Source organism: Neomonachus schauinslandi, chromosome 13 (genome assembly GCF_002201575.2).
Source record: "Neomonachus schauinslandi chromosome 13, ASM220157v2, whole genome shotgun sequence".
NCBI lineage: Eukaryota > Metazoa > Chordata > Mammalia > Carnivora > Phocidae > Neomonachus > Neomonachus schauinslandi.
In genome coordinates, this window is record NC_058415.1 from 93,058,091 (window position 1) to 93,074,298 (window position 16,208).

Genomic DNA, 16,208 nt, shown 5'->3' on the forward strand with positions numbered 1-16,208 from the left:
TATTTCTGTTTCTTGTCTCATGTACTGCCTGGAACTTCCTAGTACAATGTTTTAGTCCAGAAATGTGGTATTCCTCTTCTTAGGGGCAAAGCCCCTAAGAAGTCGAGTCTTTTACCATTCAGTAGGATGTTAGCTGCCGGGCTTTTTGTAGTGTTCTTTGTCAGCATGAGAAAGTTTCCTTGTATTCTTTGAAAGTTCAGAGTTTTATGAATGAGTGTTGGATTTTGTCAAATATGTTCACCTATTGAGGGGAACATGTGGTTTATGTTCTTTAACTTCTTTTTCTTTTCTTTCTTTCTTTCTTTTTTTTTTTAGAAAGAGAGAGAGCATGTGTGTGCATGCGGGGCTCGATCTCACAACCTGAGCCAAAATCAAGAGCTGTACCCTTAACCAACTGAGCCACCCAGGTGCCCCTATTTTATTGATTTTCAGATGTTAAACCAACCTTGAATTCCAGGGATAAATCCCATTTGGTCATGGGGTATAATCCTTTTTATATGTTGCTCGATTCAGTTTGCTAATATTTTGTCGAGGACTTTTGCATCTGTATTTATGAGGGATATTGGTCTGAAGTTTTGTTTTCTTGGGATGTCTTTGTCTGGCTTTGGTATCAGGATAATTGTGCTGGTTTCCTGTTAATGCCATAACAAGTTGCCACAAACCTAGTGACTTAAAACAACACAAATTTATTATTATCTTACAGTTCTTCAGGTCAGAAATCCAAATTGGATCAAAGGAGGCTAAAATCATGGCATCAGTAGGGCTGCATTTCTTTCTGGAGGCTTTGGGAAAGTTGGTTTGCTTGTTTTTTCCTGCTCCTAGAGGCTGCGATCCTTGGCTCCTCGTCCCCTTCCTCCGCTCCCTAAGGCAGCAACATTGTATCGCTCTGACCTCTCTGCCATCACATCTCTTTCTGAACACAGCCAAGAATATTTCTTTGCTTTTAAGGACTCATTTGACTAGATGGGTCCCATCTGGATAATCCGGGATACTCTCTCCATCTCCAGGTCTGTATTCTTTTTTTTTTTTTTTTAAGATTTTATTTATTTGCGAGAGAGAGAATGAGAGACAGAGAGCATGAGAGGGAGGAGGGTCAGAGGGAGAAGCAGACTCCCTGCTGAGCAAGGAGCCTGATGTGGGACTCGATCCCGGGACTCCAGGATCATGACCTAGGCTGAAGGCAGTCGCTTAACCAACTGAGCCACCCAGGCGCCCTCCAGGTCTGTATTCTTAATTAAATCTGCAAACTCTGCAAGTCAGTTTTCATAATTTACGTCTTTCTAGGAATTTCTGAGAGTTTATCCAGTTCGGGTAAGTTGTCCAATTTTATTGGCATGAGGTTTTTATAGTAACCCTTATAGTCCTTGTGGAAAAGATTCTTTCAGTTTGTGTTTATAGTAACCCATATAGTCCTTGTGGAAAAGATTGTTTCAGTTTTGTTTATGTTTCACCTATTATATCCTTCTATATGTGCTCTCAGATTCTAGCCTTTCATTTTAGGACTCTGTAGGTTGATGTACATCCAAATTCTGTCTTTTCCATTTCTGCAAAAACTGTTGGAAGTTTGATTCACATAACTTGACTACACTGAAGCTGTAGTTTACCTTGGGACGTATTGACATCTTGACAATATTAAGTCTCCCAATCCATGAACATGGGATTTCTTTCCATGTATTTAGGTCTTAATTTCTTTCAGCAGTGTTTTGTACTTTTCAGCACATAAATTCAAATGAGTTTTGGTGAATATGGAATTCTTGGCTGACAGTTCTTTCCCCCGACTCTTGTGTTGGTGGTATGGTGGTGAGCATAGCTGCCTTCCCCCTGACTCTTTAAAAATGTCATCCCACTGTCCACATTTCCACTGTGTCTGACAAGAAGCCGGCTGTCACCTCATGACACATCCCAGCACAGAAGCCCTTCTCTTGCTGCCTTCAGGTTTTCTCTTTGTCTTTGACTCTCACCATCTTCTCTCCAGTAGGTCTAGGTGTGGATCTCACTGAGCTTCTTTGATGTATGGATGAATATTTTGCATCCAGTTTGGGAATTTGGGGTCATTATTTCATTAGATTTTTTTTTTTTCTGCTTCTCTTTCTTTTGCCTTTCCTTCTGGATCTCTCATCATATGCACTTTTATATTCCTAATAATGTCTCATGGGTCTCTAAGGCTCTGTTTATTTTTCTTCGTTTCTTTTTAGTTTCTTCAGAATGGATAATTTCTATTGATCTGTCTTTGAAGTCAGTGATTATTTCTTATGGCTTTTCAAGTCTGCTGTTGATCCCCTTGAGTGGATTTTTTAAAAAGTAGACTATTTTTTTAGAGCAGTTTTAGGTTCATAGTAGAGATTTCCTGTAGATCCCCTGTCCCCCCAACCTCCCTGACGGTGAACAGCTCCACCTGATAGTGCATTTGTCACGGTTGGTGAACCTACATTGACAAGTCATTATCACTTGGGCTCCATAGTTTACATTAGAGTTCACTCTTTTTTTTTTTTTTAAGATTTTATTTATTTATTTGACAGAGAGAGATACAGCGAGAGAGGGAACACAAGCAGGGGGAGTGGGAGAGGGACAAGCAGGCTTCCTGCCAAGCAGGGAGCCCGATGAGGGGCTGGATCCCAGAACCCTGGGATCATGACCTGAGCCGAAGGCGGAGGACCAACGACTGAGCCACCCAGGTGCCCCTAGAGTTCACTCTTGATGTTGTATATTCTGTGTTTGGACAAATGTAGAATGACACATATCCACCATTATTGGATCAAAATCCTCTGCACCCCATCTACTTATCCCCTCTCCCTCCTGACTTCTGGAAACCATTGATCTTTTTACTGTTTCCATAGTTTTGCTTTGTCTGGAATGTCATATAATTGGAATCATACAGGCGGTAGGCAGTATGTTGCCTTTTAAGATCAACTTATTTCACCTACGGATATGCATTTCAGGCTCCTCCATGTCTTTCCATGGCCTCATAGCTCATTTCTCTTTAGTGCTGAATAAATATCCCATTGTCTGGTTGAACTACAGTTTATCCATTTACCTATTGGAGGATACTTTGGTTGCTTTCAAGTTTTGGCAACCATGAAAAATTATGGATCAACCTGCTCTAAGTATATGTGTGCAGGCTTTTGTGTGGACATAAGTTTTCATCTAGTTTGAGTAAACATGAAGGAGCACAATTGCTGTATCATACGGTAAGAGTATGTTTAGTTTTGTAAGAAACCGCCCAACTGTCCTTCAAAGTGGCTGTGCATGTTGCATGCCCACCAGCAAAGAGAGTTCCTGCTGCCCCATATCCTCCAGCATTTGACTCCAGTGTTCTGGAATTGGGCCATTCCAATAATGTGTAGTGGTATCTTGTTTTAATTTGCATCTCCCTGATGACATGTGATGTGGAGCATCTTTTCTCATGCTTATTTGCCATCTGTACATTTATATCTTTTGCTAATTTTTTAATCAGGTTGTTTGTTTTCTTGTTGAGCTTGAGGAAATCTTTGTATATTTTAGATAACAGGCCTTTATCAGATGTGTCTTCTGCAAATATTTTCTCCCAGGCTGTGGGTTGTCTCCTCATCCTCTTGACGTTGTCTTTCTCAGAGGAGAAGTTGTTAATTTTAATGAAATTCCGCTGATCATTTCTTTCTTTCATGGGTTGTGCCTTTGATTTTGTATCTCAAAAGTCATTGTCAAACCCAAGCTCATCTGCATTTCCTCCTTGCAGAAGTTTTATAGTTTTGCATTTTACATTTCAGTCTGTGGTCCATTTTCAGTTTTTTTTAAAAGACTTTATTTATTTATTTTGGGAGAGAGAGAGAGCGCAAGTGGGGGAGGGGCAGAGGCAGAGGGAGAAGGAGACTCCCTATTGAGTACAGAGTCCGTCGCAGGGCTCTATCCCAGGACCCCGGGATCAGGACCTGAGCCGAAGGCAGACGCTTAACCCACTGATCCACCTGGGTGCCCCTTCAGTTTTTTTTTAATGAAGGGTATAAGGTCTGTGTCTGGATTAATTTTTTGCATGTGAATGTTCAGTTGTTCCAGCACCAGAATCTCATGGACTTTTCATTTCAGTTATTGTGCTTTTTAACTCCAGCTGTTCCATTTGGTTCTTTCTTCTTTCTCCTTCTCCTTCCCCTCCCCCTCCCTCTTCCTTCTCCTCCCCTCCTCCTCCTCCTCCTTCTTTCTTCTTCTTCTTCTTCTTCTACTTCTTCTTCTTCTTCTACTTCTTCTCTCTTCCAATTCTGTATTACAAAAATTATTGTTTTCAATCTTGGAAGTTTTAGAGCCAAAACATCTTCTCTTTTTGAAGAATTGAAACATTTTGCAGACAGAATGGAAAGTGATGGAAATCTACAACTATGTTTGGAGATTCTAAAGGAAAGGATCAGATTGTCTCTGGAAACATCAGTGGCTGAGATGAAGGAAGACATAGCAAAGTTCTCTCCGGAGCTGGGATGAGTTCTTGCACTGTCAGAACTGGTGCATCTTGTTACATGATCAGAGGGTCACTGAGACTATTACCGGACAGAGGACCCTTTCCAAACTCATGTTTGGCTGCTTGCCACTCAAAAATCAATACTTGGGAGACAAGTGAGACAGGGAAGTTTGCTTTATTCAGGAAGCGGACAACATGGGAAGGTGGCAGACTAATGTCCAAAGACCATCTCTTTCAGTCTAGGGGAAGCTGCAGAGTTTTTAAGGGGAAGGCTTGGGAAATGGTGAGGGGGCTGCATGCAGGAGAAGTTGGTGCTCAGCAGTAAGTCATTTGTCCACACGACCCTGAACAGACTTGCTGGTGGCAGTGGTGAGTGGTTTCAAATAAGGCCAGGCCATATCTTTTGGGAAAGTCTGGTCCTTTGTTCCTCAAGCCCAGAGGTCTGCAAAATCTCAAGGGAAATAGGTTAATTTTGCTACAGACTATGGGGCTTAGGTCAACAAGCAGGGAGTGCCTAAGCTTGAAGCAAGTTAACCTTCATTTGGAGTGTTGTTACAAAACCCAAATCACTGACATTGAAATGGAACGTATGACATATCTAGGTCTTCCCAGAATGACCTCACAGAGCCTGACCGGTGGAAAATATGACAGAACCAGGCCAAGATCTTTGAGTGTATGGAGTTGCTGATGGGTGAAGTGCAGTGATTAGTGGGCAGCTGAGACTTTTCTGGACGAACAGACACCATCCTTCCAGAACAGGTCAGTGCCGCTCGGGAGGAAAAGCTCATAACAGTCAGAAACTGCCTGCACTTCAGCCACAAGCCCACTCACCACACATTGCCCTGGGTCTGGTTGGGACCTTCTGAAGTTTTCTGCTCTAAGATGCTCAAGAGGAGAGGCACGGAGGGTGACCTTGCTCCTGATGACTACCTGGGTGTCTGAGCTTGGGGCTCCACCCTCTTGCCTTGAGGGGACTGGGCAGCCATAGTGCACCTTGATTTTTTTCTAAAAGTGATGGAATTGATGCATCTAAAAGAATGTTGTATGGACACTTTTTTCCAGGAATGTGCAAAATGCCTGGAACTTCTTTTTCAGAATGACCTTCAGAACAAGTGGCCCATTCTTTTAAACACCCTTCAAGGTCAGAAGGCTTCATCTTGTGAAGATGTGCTTTGCAGGTTTTGAAATAATCCAAAGTCCCTCAGGACCAAGTTGGATGACACATTTTGGGACCAAGTTGTAAAGTTATGAGGCTGATGATGTTCGAGAGTGTCTCGAAGGTGGTTTCATTCACGTCACTGGATTATAGGTATCACTTCTTAAGATGTCCAAAATCAAGGAAGCACCGTTCTCTCCATGTATTAGTGTCCACTGTGTGCTGGACTTTTTTTTTTTTTTTAAGATTTATTTATTTGTTTATTTGAGAGAGAGAGTATGAGCCTGTAGTTGATTATATGTGTGGCAAATATCTTCTTCTACTCGGTGGCTTGCTTTTCTTCTCTCCTAATAGCATCCTGATGAAAGACATCCTCAGTTTTAATGTGTTCGTGTGTATTACTCTTTCCCTTCATGTTTCTTGCTTTTTTTTGTGTGTTGTCTTTAAGAAAATTTCCTTACTGCCAAGGGCACGCGAGCAGATGTGGCAGGAGTCACTCCTAGGAAGTGAGCCTGGAGGAGAGGGTCCAGTTTACACACACACACACACACACACACACACCTGCGGGAGTTCTGAGGGATGGCAGTGAATCTATAGATGAACTTGGGCAGAATGGACACCTTCACCATATTGAGTCTTGCAGACTGTGAACACAATACAGTTCTTGTTTAATTTTGATGGTTACAAATTTTTCCTAGCAGCGTTCTGTAGTTTTCAGCAGGAAGATCTCACACATCCTTCATTAAGTTTATCCTTAAGTATTTTACGTTTTGTGATGTTATGGTAAATGTGTTGTTATTTACTTATTTGTAAGATTATTTTTAAAGTTTTGGGGCGCCTGGGTGGCTCAGTTGGTTAAGCCACTGCCTTCGGCTCAGGTCATGATCCTGGAGTCCCGGGATCGAGTCCCGCATCGGGCTCCCTGCTCAGCAGGGAGTCTGCTTCTCCCTCTGGCCCTCCTCCCTCTCATGCTCTCTGTCTCTCATTCTCTCTCTCTCAAATAAATAAATAAAATCTTTAAAAAAAAAGATTATTTTTAAAGTTTTGTTTTCTACATGTTAGTGGATAGAACACAGAAATACACTTGATTTTTGTTTCCCGGCCGCCTCGCATGACTGGGCGCTCACACATCTGTCCCTGCAAAGTGACAGGGGACACAGCCTACTCTTCTCATCTCTGGCAGAGGAGGGGCCTGGGTCTCAGGTGCATCGCCTTCAGCGCAGTGAGATTGGCCCATTCTCCCGGGGAAGGCTGGCTCTGTGGACACTCTGCAGTTGGACTTTCAGTTCTTTAGGGCTCAGTGTCCAGGAGGAGGGGATGAACTGTGAACAACACTGGCCATGCTGGACATGTGCGGGCGGGCCTGTGCCTGCACTCTCCAGAGTTTTCCGAGGTGTCCTTGTGATGCCAGCACCTTTATTGAGGATGGTAATTCTGTCAAATGAAACATTACCATTGAGAATAGACTGTGTTTTGTGTGGTACCAGCCAGATTTTTCTAGTGAAAAAAAAAAAGAAAGAAAAAAACCTGTGACACCCCCCAGAAGTTACTGAAACATGCGGATTTCAAAAGCATTATGCCAAGTGTCAGAAGCAACACCAAGAAAGTACATCCAAACAAATCCTTTTACATATAGTTCGAGAGCAGGCACAGCTAATCCGTGGTGACAGAAGTCAGATCGGCAGTGATCTGGGCTAGAGCTGGGGAGGAATTGACTTGGGGTGGGGGGGCATGGCAGAACTTTCTGGGGGTGATGGAAATATTCTGCGTTTTGATTATGGCCTCAGTTATGATGGCAGACACATCGACCAGTACTCAGCACTCTCTAAACGGCTGCATTTTATTGTGTGTAAATTATACCACAGTAAAGTTGCTTTTTAGGAATAATGATAAACCTAACTATTTTCTTTCAGTTTCAAATAAAATGAAAAGAAGCCACCCACAAAAGGACATCACAGGAAGCCTCGAGAAGGAGTACTTTATTAACAACATGACCTTGAGAATTCAAAGTGCTGGGTTACTTATTACTTTCCTCCCCGATAAGGGAGAGGGAGATTGAGCCGAAGAGAACCAGGAATGGGGGCCTGCTGGGCAAAGGGCTGGTTGCACCTGCATACTGTCTGCTCTCTCTGGGGTGCTGGGAGCAGAGGCTTCCTGAGGCCCTTCCTCAGCCTCCAAAAGTAGTCTGATTTCCCGATGGCTACAAAAGCATTGCATTGTTTGCCTGCTCTGTAGCACGGAGCTTACTGTGGGAATTGGGACCAGAAGGCACAACTGACCTAAACTCACTAGACTCATCGGTACACGCGCCCTGGATGCCAGTGTCCCCCCTCTCCCATTTCCCTTGGGGCCTGTGCAGTCGGCTGGGTCAGGCTGGGAGCGGGCCATCCCAGGGCAGCACGAGGCTGGTTCTGTCCCGCGCTCAGGAGCGCCCCTGTTTTCTTCCTGTTCGGCCCACCGTTGGACGGTTTTAATCCCTAGAAAGTTCTTCAGTACAAACGTCCAAGCCTATAGTGTTGGGTGTATTTGCAGCCAGGAAGGACAAGAAAGAGCATAAAGCACAGACAGTTCTGCCTGATGATGTAGGAAATGTTGGGGTTTGGAGCAAACGGTCAAGAAAGGATTCCCGAGATGTCTTTGGTGCAGAAAGGTGGTTTTATTAAAGCACAGGGACAGGGCCCGTGGGCAGAAAAAGCGACATTGGAGTTGTGAGGAGTAGCCCATTATGCACTCTCAAGTTGGGAAGGGGGTGGGGACAGGTATTTTGGAAGCAAGATTTCCAGGACCCTGAGGGGGCTATCTGTTTCAGGAGGTCATTTATTACTGTCTAGTAAACCCTCAACCATGAGACCCTTCAGATGTGTATCGGTGGGCCACACGCTTGGGGGATGATTGCCAACACGTGTTTTGGGGAATAGAGATAAAGGAAGTTTCCAAAGGAATGTCTATATGTTTAAAGGAGATTCACAGGATCCTGGGGGTTGGGCTAAGATTGCCTTTTGCCCTTAGCAAAGTGTCCATATCGAGGCAGCTGAGCTCCCAGAGGAACGTCACTCTGCCTGTCTCAAGGACTTATCAATGAGCTGTAAGTAGTAAGGAAGTTTAATTTTTCTTTTGCCTTTGTTTCCCACATTACCTGAAAACATGGCCTGGATGATGTCGATGTTACCAAGGCAGGCACAGACTGCTACACAGACTGCTACCCACCTCCAAATTAGCCTTTCTTCCTCTATGACCCCGTTTAACCAGGGTGCAGCACTGAGTAGACTACATTTCCCAGCCTCCCTTGCAGTGAGGTTGGTCATGTGACTGAGCTCTAGCCAATGGGATGCGAGCAGATGTGGCAGGAGTCACTCCTAGGAAGTGAGCCTGGAGGAGAGGATCCAAGCTCTAGTTCTTCCCGGCTATTGGCTGGAATGTAGACTTGATGGGCTGCCATCCGAGCCTTGTGGTCAAAAGCCCGCACAGCCTACAGCATCGGAGGAACCTGGCCCCTAACACCGCGTACCAGCCCTGTACCACCTACTGGGACTTCTCCGTTGAGAAATACATTCTATCTTTTTAACACCACTGCTGTTCTGAATTTTGTCCTATCTTGTTGGAAAGGTTATGGGACGTTTTGGGCTTGGTTCCCCTGGGGGCTCCTGTCCACAGGGTACTCATGAGGAGGCCCACAGACCTGCAGAGGTGGGTTTTATCCACTGGGGGAGCCCGTGCCAAGTGTAAACCTGGTCTCCAGCCTCCAGCTCTGAGCAGCCAAGAGTTTGACCAGACCTTCCTCCCTTGCACTTGCCCATTGTCACCACTTCCATTGGAATGGGGTCGGGAGACAGCAGGAAGAGTCTGCAACTCCAGTACCAGCCTCCACCCACCCCCACCCCCCGCCCCCAGCCCCCTCTGCTGAGGCGCCAGGCTCTGGGCGCTGATCTGGTAGCGCCCCCACCTGCCCACCCCCCATGACTGGTCCTGATGGTTCTGAGAGATGTGGTCTGGGTCCTGAAGTGTGACAAGTGGTAGGTAGCCACGTCCACAGGACTGCGACAGATCCTGTGTCCTGCTGATCATCCATTCTTTGTGGCCCCGGGCCCTGGAATGCCCTCTCTTCCCTACTGCGCCAAATGGGAGAACAGCACACCACTGCCAATCGCTCGATGAGGACCGTGATGGGCGCACTTCCCCAGGCCGTCTCCTCTGGGGAGGGCGGAAGCCAAGAACCACTGTGGGGTCAACGCCCCTGCCCCTTCCTCAGACCTGGGGTGGGCCCCAGGGTGTCAGCAGCAGGGCGCGCGTGCCTGCGGCGGAGGGCAGGCAGGGGTCGTGCCTGCCGGAGGCCCAGGGACCCCCGGGCTTGTGGGCGCAGCGCGCGCTGCGGCCGCAGGGCGGCAGCACAGCCCGCGCAGCGCGGTCCTGGGCCGGCGCCCCCACTGGGGCTGAGCCTGCCCGGGGCAGCTAGGGCGAGACGCGCCTGGCGAGAGCCCCCACCCGCTGCGGATGCTGCCTGCCGTCTCCACTCGTGGGTTCTCGCCTAAGCCGGGGGGCGAGGTCAGGAAGGAGCTGGGGCGGACCGGGCGCTAAGAGCCAGGCTCGCGGCGGGGGGGTGGGGGGGAGGTCCCTACCCCACCCCTCGTAGTCCCTCGGACGCCGGGGCGTGGGGGGGGGGGCGGTGGTCAGGGTCTCCGACTCCCGCTCGGCCCCCTCCCCAGTCCCACTGAGGCCCGGGATCCTCAGGCACCCGGGGGTGGCTGGGGGACTCCCCCCCGTACCCCTCTCTGTGTCCAACCATCCAGGCCTGGGGCGGGCGGGAGTGCCTGACCATCCGTCTCGGTTCAGACCCCCTCCAGTGGAGGGCGCACTGCAGCCCCCAAGCGCAGCAGGATCTGCGGGGTGCGGGGCGGGGGCGGGGAACCTCTGAACGAGCTGCCCGTCCCAGGCCGTGACCCCAGAACAGAGATGACAGCTGCTCTCTACTCCGGACACCCCGCGCCTGGAGAGTGGGTGCGCAGGACGGTCCTACCCCGGCCTTTGTGAGTGCCCGCCCCCCACCCCGGGCCAGGGCCTCCACTGCCCAGCCCATCCCCCTCCCAATGCGGAGCCCCCAGCCTCCGCACGCTGGTTTCCCCGGTCCAAGCCCATTTCCCCCCAGTCCGCCCCCTAGCCGCGCCCTCCAGCGGGACTCCCCCACCGGCGCCTCTCTCCTGCGCCTCTGCTGCCCCCCCACCTCCCGGGGGCCCCCCAGCCTCCCCCTGCCCGCCGGTCCCCCACCTCCCTCCGCCCTCATTAGCATAGCAGCTGCTCGCCGAGCGGGGACCCGCGCGGAGGAAAGGGCAGAGGCCTCGAGAATGAATGGGGGCCACGGCTTTGGAGGGGGCAAGAGAAGAAAGACAGACAGACGAGCGAAGGGACGGCCCGACGTACAGCCAAGCAGAAGAATGCGCCCGACAGAGGGGAGGGGAGTGTTGGAGGGGGAGCCAGGAGCCCAGGCCACAGAGGCGGAGCGTGCAGTGGGAGGTGGGGGAGGGCGGCCTCCAGAGACCCCAAGCCCCAGGAGGAGGCTGCGCTGGAGGCCTCGGGGAGGAGCTGTCTGGGAGGTTCGCAGACCTCCCACGGCCCCCTCTCGCCCAGGCCTCACACCCCGGGCTCAGGCTTTGTTCCCCAGCTGCCCCCTGTGTCTGGCACCCTCTCCCTCCTTCAGCTCCCAGGTGGACACCCGCCTCTTTGAGCTGCCAGGCTGCCTATGTGGACCTTGCTCTGTGCCACCCTGTGGTGAGCTGCAAGACCTTTGGGGGACAGAGCCAGAGGGCAGCCCCTTCCCTCTCCTTCTCCTAACCTCCCTCCCTGGTCCTTGGCCTTTGGTCTGGCCTCCAAATCCTGCCCTCCCTCCTCTGGCAGGCTCTGTCCTGGCTCCCACGCCTGTTGACTTTAGACATCACTCTTTCTGGCTGACCATTTTCCTGCATTTCCTGGTCTCTCTCTGGCATCCATTCCAACAGTAAACACTTCCTGTGTCTGGCCGGGGTCAGGTCAGAGAGACAGACAGTTGGACAGGAGCCGCCATCACTCCTGGCTGGGGTGGGGGTGGGGTGGGGGAGGCCCTATCCTTGTCCATTTGGTCCATCTCCCTTTCTCCTTGGTAGGCCACCCAGGACTTCGCAGCGGTCCAGCCCCTGCCAGCCGGACCCCTCCACCATGGGTGTCCTCTGTGCTCCTGGCTAGGACCCTCACTTGGCCTCCACAGCAGACCTGCAGGTCCCGGGGGCCAGACAGAGAGGTCAGCTCTGACTTCTTTCTTGCACCGGCCACAAAGAGGCTTGAGAGGAGGCCTCCGCCCCTGAAGGCCCACCTGGGGAGGGACTCCCAGGTGACACCACTGGCCACTCAGCGCCAGTTCCCGAGCACAGAAGCCCCGCTTGCCCATTTGTTCACAGCTCTGACCCCAGATGGCGGCAGGAGAACTGGAGTTGTAGTGTGTCTGTTTCCTAGGGCTCTGCCCATGAAAGGGCCACGAGATGCCCATGAATACACATCTTCAGGCACCCCCCGAGTCCCTCACCAACAGCTAGGGCCCAGGCTGGGGGGCGGGGTTGTCTGTGCACAGAAGAGCACCTCGGGAAACAAGGCAGCAAAACCCCACCAGGCCTCCTGCACAGCTGTGGGGCTGAGCAGGGTCTGGCCTCCTTTCTGTCCATGCTGGAGAGAAAACTGTTCCTCTGTGAGCAGCACAAAGCCTTTCTCAGCCAAATGTGTCTCTCAGAGGGAGGACTTAAGGGAGCCGACGTCTCCCATGGTGGCAGCCACTGGCCTGGGAGGTGTCCCAGCTCTCATGCTCCACAAGTGGCCGGCGGCGCAGCCGGGCCAGCAGCTCGCTGGGAACCAGACCCCTCCCCAGCAGCTAATGCTGGGAACAAGCACGTTACCTGCAGCTCTGAGCCAGCTTCCTCTCTCTCCTGTGGGCAGCAGTACCTGGGTGGGAAATGGAGGTCTGGTCCTGCATGCCCGCGGGCCACCCAGAGAGGGCCCAGGCCTGACTTCATGCTCCAGATGCCCTGAGCAAAGTCCACGTCCTTGTAGCAACTCTCCCTTTCGAGGCCTGGCACCCTCAGCCCACTCTGCTCGCCCGCCCAGCCCGGTGGACACCACCTCCCCTGGGAGCTCATTTGCACCAGATATTCCACTCACCTCTGCGGGTGTCTAAGGATAGAGCTGCACCCCCCTCCTCCACCCGGTCTCTTGGCCAGCTGAGGGACAGTAAATGCCTATTTCACCAACAGGAAAACGAGCTCAGAAAACCCTTAAGGGCAGAACAGAGCAGATATGCAAAGTAGGAACATGGAAGGCACAGCCCCAAAAGCTTCCAGTCTGGAAAGTGCAGTATGTCTGCAGGACGAGGTAGAGTCGCAGGGACCTGCTGACAGACAGGAAGCTGACACCATCTGGCTGCAGCAGAGGGGTCTGGGTTACAAGAGAAAGCTGTTACCTTTGCCGGCTCCCCCTTCTCTGGACCCACTGGTGTCCTCCCCTGCACCCCCATCTCTTAAGGCCCCAGGGCCCCGAGGGCATCTCAGGTATGTGCACGGAGAGTCTCTGCTCTTCCTGTAGGTGCCAGAAACAGACACCCTGCTCTGCGCTCCCCTCACGCACACAGGGACCCTGGCTGACACTTAAGTCTACCTTGGGGTCTGTGCTCCTCGGGGAGTGGCTGGCTCCAGAGGCACGCTGGCCTCCCCAGCTCCCAGATGCCACCGGCAGACGGAGAGAAGAAACAGGCCTTTTAGTCGCCAGGAGAGATCAATTATGATGTTCCCCAGATTAAAAAATACCCCTTCCGTGCAGCAGGTGGTCCAGCATAAACCCACAGCGGAGGAAGGCTCTGGTGAGCAGAAGAGGGGCCTGGTTCCTCTGAGGACCTGTGGCACCTCAGGCTGGCTAGGGGGCGGGAAGAACCTCAAGAACTTTCCACGCAGAGGCCTCAGCTGCTTTGCCAGGGAGCAGAGGAAACAGCTTGTCGGCTGGTTTTGGGCGCTCTCAGGGTGGCCTAGGTCCCCCCCACCCAGCTGGAAGAGGGTCCTCCCCTGGCACCTTACAAATCCCATACATGGCTGGCCCTTGAGTTGAGCCCAGAGCCAGTTTACCAGGCTCTGTCTTTAGGTGAAAACAAGCCAAGCATTGTGTAGACGGCACCCACAAATAGCATGTTGCAGCCTGACCCTCCTCCTGGGTGCCAAGACCAAGAAGAACCAACAAACTTTTTTTAATAAAAAAAAAAAATCAATGAAAAATTTATTCATAAATTTTTCATGCTGGGCTACAAGTCTATATCGTACACTCAGGAATGTGCTGCAGACTTTATCCAGTTAGAAGTGATCATACCAGGACCCACACACAGCTTCCATATAAGCCTAGAAAGTTTTAACATTAATTAACATAATTAAAAAGGTATTTGCATCTAGAAAAAATATACAGAAAAACTCCTTTTGGAGTAATCTGTGCCTCAGTTTCAATGTCTGCTTGTTTCACTGACATTATCAATATATTCTTCTCACACAAGGTTTTATGAAAAGCCACAGATGACTGCCCGAGAGTCTGACCAGCCACGCACAAAGGGCCTCCACCCACCTGTGTCCTCAAGTGCTCCCCATTTCTGCACGAAGGGTCAGCAGCACTTCTACCCTGGGGAAGCCTCATTTAAATTTGAATAATTCAGCCTCCCTTTTATTTCTCGGGATCAAAACAACAAGGGGTGTGGGGTTGCATAGAAAATTGGAACCTCGGAGACCAGGAAGGGCGCCTTTCGGGACAGAAAGTGACGCAGAAGCACCGCCTCCAGCCCAGGTCCCCGCGCGGCCCCTCCCCCATGACAGGATTTTCGGATTCGAATCGGGTCCTTGAAGCTCCGGGAGACTGAAGAGGGGCAAAGCAGTCCTTCAGCTCACTCAGCAATTAGCACAAGAGATTCACAGTCTTATAGGTATTTTATAAAAATATAAATATGGGTACATTGTTGCCTTCACAGCGCTGGATACAACGCCCTTTAAAATTGGGTTTATAACCAAGATTCAAAAAATACACCTAAAACTTGGCTTAAAATATGTTAATATTTTATATTCTGTCATAAATGTTATGACATTCAATCGTGGCAAATCCATTTACTTTTTTAAAAAAGTGTGCAACCGACTAACTGTAATAGAACTCACTAGAAAAGGTATGATCCCCCCGCCCCCCCACCGCCACACCCGAGCACCCATGCTCCCGAGGAGGCTTTGCAAAGCCAGCAGGTTTGGGGGATGGTGGCCTCTCACAGAAGAGGGGAGAGGGAGGCCCGGGGCTTCCAAAACTCGCTCGGAACTGTGTGTCTGTGTGCAAGAAGGAGAGGGGGAGGGCGGGGGGAGGGGAGAGAGAGAAAGGAGGGAGAGGGACTAGCACGGGAAAACCATCAGGCCGGGCGGTATTTTCAGTGCAACCAAGAAATGACAGACTCAAGTTTTAGTTTTAAGACTAGGAAAAAAAATGCATCTTCCCCCCCTATAACCACATTGACCACGCACAATAGTTTCCAAACAACAAAAAAAATAAATCAGGCGCACAAACTTCACCCACAAATATACACACACATGATAAATACTTTAGAACCCCAGGAACAACGAAGCGTCTCCACTATCGCGCGTCCGGCCCGGAGAAGCCCCGCCGTGGCCCCTAGGCGACTGCGGGCTTCGGCCGCGAGTCCTGCGGGCGGCGGGGAGCCCCGAGCCCGGCGTCCCCACCGCCCGCCTTCCACCTTCGGGAGAAAACATTTTGACCGGAGGATCCGGTGTCTCGGGACTCCGAACTTGCTGGTAGCGAGACTCAAATTTCAAAGGGGCTGCAGCCCGCGCCCCGCCCCCACCTCCCGCACAACGCCCCCCTCCACCCGCGAGGCGGCGGGCGGGGGCCGTGGGAAGCCCTCCGCCGGGGTCCCGGCGGCCGCGCGGGGGCGTCGATCCAGGGCAGCGGGCGCCGCGCGGCCCCCGTGGGCGCGGACGCGCGCGCGCCAGACTCGTTGTGGCCTCTGGGCCCGGGAGCCCGGTGCGCACCGAGGTAGTTGGCGGGAAGGTACAGCAGAGGACACGCTCGAGGCCCGCGTCCGGGTCCGGGCGGGCATCACCGGCCGCTGCCCGCGTACTTGGCCTTGGTGATGAGATAGAGCACGATGTCCTGGTGTCCGCCGAACGCGGCGATGTGCAGCGCGCTCCAGCCGTCGCGGTTGGCCAGGCGGATGTCGGCGCCGAACTTGACCAGCAGCTTCACGAGCTCCAGGTTGCCGTCGATCACCGACTGGTGCAGCGCCGTCTGGCCCTCAGGCCCGAACGAGTTCACGTTGAACTCGCAGTTGGTCATGTTCTGCAGCAGCGACTGCAACTCCTGCGTGTTGCCCTTGCGCACCGCCTCCTGGAAGATGCGCTGCGTCTGCGGCGCCGAGCAGGTGGACAGCTCGGCCTGGCTCATGCTGCCGCCGGGAGAGGGCCGCGGGCAGCGCCGGGGCTCAGCGCGGGCGGCGGCGGCGGCGGCTGCGGCGCGGGCCCCTGGCTGTCTCGGGGCGCGCCTCGGCGCATGGAGGGCGCGGAGCCCCCGGGCCCCGCACGCCGCTCCTGG

General features: G+C 51.7%; 1 protein-coding gene across 1 annotated transcript; it reads right to left on the minus strand.

Annotated features, from left to right (window-relative positions):
- Positions 1-14,951: 14,951 nt before the first annotated feature.
- On the minus strand, positions 14,952-16,202 carry LOC110581265 (NOTCH regulated ankyrin repeat protein). Its single transcript, XM_021691040.2, has one exon. It carries the CDS (start codon positions 16,059-16,061, stop codon positions 15,717-15,719), a length of 345 nt encoding a protein of 114 aa, XP_021546715.1. The 5' UTR covers positions 16,062-16,202; the 3' UTR covers positions 14,952-15,716.
- Between the last annotated feature and the right edge of the window lie 6 nt (positions 16,203-16,208).

What these genes read in the sequence shown, in the direction of transcription:
- LOC110581265 (XM_021691040.2), bottom strand. Translation starts at nt 16,061, where the DNA reads ATGAGCCAGGCCGAGCTGTCCACCTGCTCGGCGCCGCAGACGCAGCGC.